The sequence below is a fragment of the Urtica dioica genome, chromosome 12 (assembly GCF_054948205.1).
Source record: "Urtica dioica subsp. dioica isolate 48M chromosome 12, U.dioica_male_clone48M_v1_H2, whole genome shotgun sequence".
Lineage (NCBI taxonomy): Eukaryota > Viridiplantae > Streptophyta > Magnoliopsida > Rosales > Urticaceae > Urtica > Urtica dioica.
In genome coordinates, this window is record NC_142767.1 from 6,157,362 (window position 1) to 6,164,072 (window position 6,711).

At 32.2% G+C, this 6,711-nt stretch overlaps 1 protein-coding gene across 1 annotated transcript; it reads left to right on the plus strand.

Annotated features, from left to right (window-relative positions):
* Positions 1 to 2,100: 2,100 nt before the first annotated feature.
* Positions 2,101 to 4,411, plus strand: LOC149378789 (uncharacterized). The gene is made up of 7 exons (XM_089603859.1): positions 2,101 to 2,284; positions 2,362 to 2,369; positions 2,462 to 2,472; positions 2,664 to 3,137; positions 3,220 to 3,247; positions 3,339 to 3,480; positions 4,353 to 4,411. Exons 1-7 carry the CDS (start codon positions 2,101 to 2,103, stop codon positions 4,409 to 4,411), a joined length of 906 nt encoding a protein of 301 aa, XP_089459985.1.
* Positions 4,412 to 6,711: the final 2,300 nt, after the last annotated feature.

Consider the following 6,711-nt stretch of genomic DNA (forward strand, 5'->3'; position numbering starts at 1 on the left):
AGGCTCGATAAGTTATTTTTATAGTGTCATTTTTTCATCATGAAAAAATAACACTCTTTACTTAAAAAATGACAATAAAGACTTACACAAGGTACAAGCCAACGACTTGGGCCGTTGGCCTGCGGTTGAATTGCTCGCCGCCAATCTGCGGTTTCGACCAGCGTTGCTGTCAAACCCCTTGTCTCCAAGGTCTAGTAAAGCTCCTCTATATATCTCAAGGCATTCCTATAGATATTATGTCATTCAAAACTCAAGGGAAGTTTCTAACTTCGAAAAAACTATGTCTCTCTCACTTTACTTTTACTATTAATATTCTTTCTCGACACTATAGACGAGACTTAGACCTCGATCTTGACTAATAATGAGGGTCGGAGCGCGCGTCGAAGAAAGGATAGGAGGACACAACACCATCGTCGAGGACCATGTGTAGTTTCAAGTGTTGATCTTAAATGGCATTAATAATTATCAACTCTTATCTCGTATAAGCTTAAGGGATATCGCAAGATAAGAAGATATACCATCGAAAATATAGTTGATGATATATCTCTGTAGAAAAAGAAAATCTGAACTCGGGACGAAATGGTCACCGTATTTAAAGTAAGACATGCATTACTTATCTATGTTAGTAGGAGATAAGATGTATGATATATTTAATAAATAATGTATAATCTATGTAATATGAATGAGAAAATTGATAAAATAAAAAATAAATAAAAAATACGAATAGTGTTATATAAAATTAAAAAGAAAAATATTCTCAAAGATTAAAACTATTGAAAATATTTTGTAGTGACTTTACAAAATAATTGACTTAGATTTTTATAAAATTAATAAATTTTTACTATTGAAAATGTTATATAAAATTAATAAATTTTTATTCTATATTTTAGATTTTTATTTTATTTTTAAAAGAAAGGCCTATAAGTTAAATTGACTTACAGTTTGATTTCAACTATATTTTTAGCACTACTATCAAATATAAAAAATAAAGCATAAATTTCAGAAACAATGTGTGATAAGTTTTGAAGTTTTTTTTTCCCATAAACAATAAATTTTAGAGTTTTGTAACTAACTAGGTCACATATAATGTTAGGTTTGGGATCTAGCCTATGTTTGGAGTTTTTTAGGAAAATATCCAAACGTATTAGGTGGCAAAATATATTTTACTTTTTTATCCTTCAATATTTTAAGGCAGTTTTTTTTAATTATCATTCAATATATTTTACTTTTTTGTGCGTGTGTTAAGGTTGTTGGACACGTTTTTTTTTCTTTCCGTATGTGTTGGTATTTTTTAGCGTGTGTGGGTTAATTAGAATTAGGTCAATTAACTTCTATATTTAAGGGTGTTATGACACGTTTTTTTTGTTGTGTATATGTTTTTTAATTCACGTATTTGACTTATTATTGTACACACAGAATATTTTTTGCTGTTTTTAAGGAAGCAGTTAGCTTTTAAATTTTGGAACGTTTGAAATTTTGAAACACAAGCAATCTCACGTTTTTTTTGTTGCAGCTGAAACTATTTCGCAGAAGAAAAAAAACTGCGCCTGGATAAAATAATTTGTTTCCGTTGGCTTCTGCGTCTTGGTCGTTGGTGGATTCTGGTTTTTTTTTTAAACGTTAACTTGGTTAGAGGTGGTCCAACTCTCACTGTTAATTTGTTTTTTTAATAGTGAAGATTTTTTAACGTCAGTCTTTGGAAAAATGTGATTCCCTGCGCTTGGTTGATGAAAGGTTTCTAGATGGTGGAACTGTTTTTGACGAGACGCAATTGAAAAACTACCCGATGAATGTTGAAGTTGATGTCAATAACATTTTTTGAGTAAAGAAAGTATGATTTCAGCGTTGACTATTATTGCGTTGAGAAACAATTTCGAATTCCGGGTGAAAAGGTCTAGCAAGACGCGATATTGTATTGCTTGTTTGAATTCTGATTGCTCGTAGAAATTGAATACTAGTGTATGTTGAGTTTCCAAATTTTGGGTTATTAGGCCTTTCAACAAAGATCATAATTGCTTTGGAAAGAACCTTATACATCGTCATAAACAAGTGTCATCTTCATTGATTAGCAAAGTTGTTAACAATGATTTCCGAAGCTCAATGGCTGACAAATATACACCAAAAGCAGTTGTGGAGATCATGCGTTTGCGTTTCAAAATTGAGATTAGCTATTATAAAGTGTGGATGGCTCGTTCCAAGGTTTTGCAAGATATTCGCGGTGATTATGACAAATCATATTTTCATCTCCCCATTGTAGGCGATATGATAAAAGAGAAGAATCCAGGTATTTTTTTATCTTTGAAAGTTTTCTGTTTGTTTTTGTTTTGATTCTATACATATATCCGTTTTTTATATTTTTAGACGTACAGGTTATTTATTTACAGTTATTTCCATTATGAATACTGAAATGTGGACAATGAGATAATTTCCAGTAATTAACGTTTATTATCTGTGTTGGCAGGTTCTTACACTGTAACAGAAACTGATGCATAGGGAAATTTCCAATATTTTTTCCTGGCAATGGGGCCTTCTGTGCATGGTTAGAAGTTTTGCCGTCATGTCATTTCGGTGGACGGGACTTTTCTCAAAGGTAAATCACACGGGACATTACTATTGGCCACGGCTCAAGATGGTGATAATCATCTTTTTCCCTTGGCTTTTAGTATTATTGATTCAGAGAATGACAAATCTTGGCATTGGTTCATGACTCATCTCAGGGTAGTTTATGGAGTTAGAGATGGTTTGGTTATTGTCTTAGGTCGAAATACATTTATTCCAAAAGCTATCCATGCAATATTTCCCGAGGCTAATTCTGCAGTGTGTATGCAATATCTTTGGGCGAATGTGAAGGCAAAGTTTGGAAAAGCTTATTATGGGCCTCTTTTTTACAATTTTGCAACGGCATATACTAAAAAAGATTTTGACTATTGGCTTGCAAAGATGACCAAGTCTAAGCCTAGCATGAAACAATACTTACTGGATGCGAAGCCTGAATTGTGGTCGCGGAGTCAGTTTATGGGAAAGAGGTATAATGTAATGACGACAAATATTTCCGAATGCTTGAATTCTGTGATGAACGAAGCGCGTGGCTGGCCAGTTGCTTGTTTGGTTTTGAGTTATCGGAATTTGTTGCAAAGGTGGTTTAATGAGAAGAGAGAACTTATTCCACGAATGCTATATATATGGTCTTACTGAGCATGCTTTTGGTATTCTTTTTAGCTCTGAAGATAATGCTCGCACGATGGAGGTATGTTTCACGACAAAAATTACTGGAAAAATGTGAAAATTATTGTTAATTATCGTATATTGATAATTTGATTTATTCTTTTGCTTTCTAGGTTAACATCATCAATGACCAACAGTTTGACGTTATTGTTGGTGCCGTTCACCGAATTATCAAAATTGCTGAAAAGACATGTACATGTCGCGTTTGGCAATTGGATGATTTTCCTTGCTCTCATGCGGCTGCGGCGTTATACCGTAAGAAGTTGAAACCATTTGATTTTGTTCCTTCATATTCACTAGTCAAAATTATGCTGCCATCTACGCTCAAGATATTGTTCCTATTGAAGAGGTAGGCGAGTGGGATTTGCCTGAAGATGCTCATGTAATTAATCCACCAGTTTACAAAAGACAAGCTGGAAGGCCAAAAATGAAGATGTATCGATCAAAGTCTGAGTTATTTCACCCATACCGTCAACGTTGCAGCAAATGTGGAAAGCAAGGCCACAATAAGAGAGGATGCAAGTCTTCAAATGATTAATGATCAATGTTTTTTCCCTGTTTGCACTTTTAATTTTTATTATTTTTATGAAGTATTATTGGTTGTAGACATTTTGACTTGTTTTTCACTTTCAGTTTCTATGTTAGTATTTTCCTATATTTGTCATTACCATTTCTGCAGATACTATATTCATTACATAAGTTATAACAACTCGTCCAAAATTGAAGGTTGTTTTTAGGTTGATATTATCTTCAAATGATATGTTTTTTTTAATTCATTCCCCCAAATTTTTTAGGTTTTCATTTCCGATTATTGTCAACTATTTCCATAATGTAACATGAAATCTGTAGCAATTATTAACAAAAAGTAGCATTGGTATTTATCAATTGCAACTATTAAAACTGATAATAAAATTAAATAAGTTTCAAAGCATTAAAGAATCGCTTTGTTGAGGTTCCGGTATGTTTGGGACATCTTGAGTATTCTCGGCGATTGACTGAGATGGAGACTATACATATGAACAAAATTTTATTTACAGTTATTTCCAGAAATTTTCTAACAAATTTAAAGAGTCTTAAATTACTTACCACTTATTTGCCTAATCTTTGACTGCTTCTTGTACGACCAGCTGGTTCACTGTTTGCATTGACAGTAGATGAGGGCGTGAACATTGATGTTGTAGGCTGAATTTCCTGAAACTAAATTTTGACAAATTAAACAATTATACTTATTTACATTTATTGTAAATAAAGGTTAAACTTAAGTGTCTGTCATTTAAATCTTCATGTTAGAAGTATGTTTTTATTAAGTTAGAATAAACAACACTCGGAAATTATTAAGTAATCATTCTCATTATTACCATCACAGGAGAATGGTCAGTCTCGGGTACGGGTGTTGTTGGCCTATCCTCGCTTCGTACGTTGTTTGATTGTTGAATGTTCTCTGTAACAAACTTCTATAGCAACTCCAGTTTGCAGATCACCATGTTAAGCTCGGATTCTATATTTTCAATCCTAGAATTTGCAACTCCTAAGTTTTTAGTGAGTTTCCGAATTTCATATTTCAATTCAGCATTGGTTGAGTTGGGTGATCTCGAGCTGCTCGCGGCATCTGTCCCTGTTTTAAATTAATCAAATTATCATGCAAATTAACAAAATCCTTTTTAGGAATTTTTGGATAATGAATATAAATAATGTATAAATGTACCTTTGGATCTTGGCACTTTTTTCGTGTTCTGGTCCCTTGATAATCTGGGATTCCCGGGTATGTTGTATCCACCATGTATGGCATAGCTAACTCTTCTTCAGTTGGTGTTATGGTTAGGATATCAATCTAAAACAAATATAAACAATTTTGTTAATAACAAATAAAGAATCTGTAACTTCAAAAATTTAATCATAATTACCTCTTCATTTTTTAAAACAAGCCGCTCTAAAATATCATATCCGGGTTATTGTGATACAACCACTTCAACATTCTCGGTATCGCAGTCGAGTACGACTTTTCTGTGAATCTTTGTACAGCAAATTGCGGTACAACTTCAACCCGCTATGTATTTTGTCGAAAATACTAAAATTGCTATGTTTAACAATTTTTTGTGCCTTATTCCAATTTGATTCTTTCACAACTCAATCACCTTTCTGCAAATTTAGGAAATAATTGTTAATTATTGATAATAAATATTTTCCAAACACATTCAAGAAATTTTTTTACCTCAGGCATAACATTTTTTCCTTTTGAACCTGGCACATTTTTCTTAACCATCTTCTCCTTGTAGTGGGATCTGAAATCAGTATAAAATTTTGATTAACATACATTATTGATAAAAACAGAAGTCATTCAAATACAAAGCCATAAGTCATTGATTAAAAAAAACAAAAATTATTGGAAATTATTGAAAATATTCAAATCATTTGGGCAAAACCCGAGTCCAATTTTTCAGAAGTTATTCTGTTTTCAAAACGCATCCTATCGTAGTAAATTATTGGAATAAAAAATATCAATCGTTGATGCTAAAACATGAGTTTTTGGAAATAACCAATTATCGGAAATTTTTTAAACTAACCAAATCATTTAAATTAACCAATCATCGAAACCCATTTTTTTTACCAAATCCCTAATATTATTTGACAACACATGAACGCTTTTTTTTTCCCAATTATGTAAAACATTCAATTTGTAAATGTGTTTAGAAAACATACCTTCGATGATCTTGATCGAGTCCTATGGGCTTTTTTCTCTTTTAATAATTTTCTTCTTCCTCAGCATGTATTACCTGACTGATTTCGGTGGACTTTCGACTGCTTTCAGAGCTTCGAAAGGTTTTGTTATGGCGTTGAAGATTGTTTTTTTTAGCTTTTGGCTATTTAGCGTGTATGAGCCAAACTGGTATGAGCTTCCCCATAATATCGCGTCCAGTGCAGGAGATTTGTTGGCGTTGAAAATTGGTGAAGCCGTTCTAGATTAGTGCGTCGCGTAATTAATGATATCTTTGATACAATATTTTGTTGAGATTTGTTAGAGGTTTAAGGCTACGTTTAACAATTTTGAAATTGCCTATTATTTACTATCGGTATTGCCTATTATTTAATATCGTTATATTCATTGTTTCCATTTGATTAATTAAAAGGGTAAATTAGTCTATTAATTATTGACACCTAAGCATGTTGGCTATTTCCCTAAAAGTTATGAAACATAGGTTAAAAACAAATTCTATAGTTTCAAACTGGCTATTTTGCTACACTTCCCTAAATTTTAATTAGTTTGTCATTTGTAACATAATTTGAATTATTTTTATCATAAAATCATGGATTAAACTTTCAAGTGTTTGTTGCAGCTAGTCAATTCTCTACGTGCTTTTAAGAATCTAGTCCAAGTTTCATTTTATTAGGAAAATATCTTATCAAGTCGAAGTAAATTAATTAACCTAATCAAGTTAATTAATTTATTGGGTGATGTAGCTAAATAGCCAATTTAAAGTTATGAAT

Excerpts from the sequence above, each read along its gene's own strand:
- LOC149378789 (XM_089603859.1), top strand. The coding sequence starts at position 2,101 with ATGGCTGACAAATATACACCAAAAGCAGTTGTGGAGATCATGCGTTTG. Across the intron at positions 3,248-3,338 it reads ATAATGCTCGCACGATGGAG|GTTAACATCATCAATGACCA; the intron begins GTATGTTTCACG and ends TTTGCTTTCTAG. Across the intron at positions 3,481-4,352 it reads TGCGGCTGCGGCGTTATACC|CTGGTTCACTGTTTGCATTG; the intron begins GTAAGAAGTTGA and ends TTGTACGACCAG.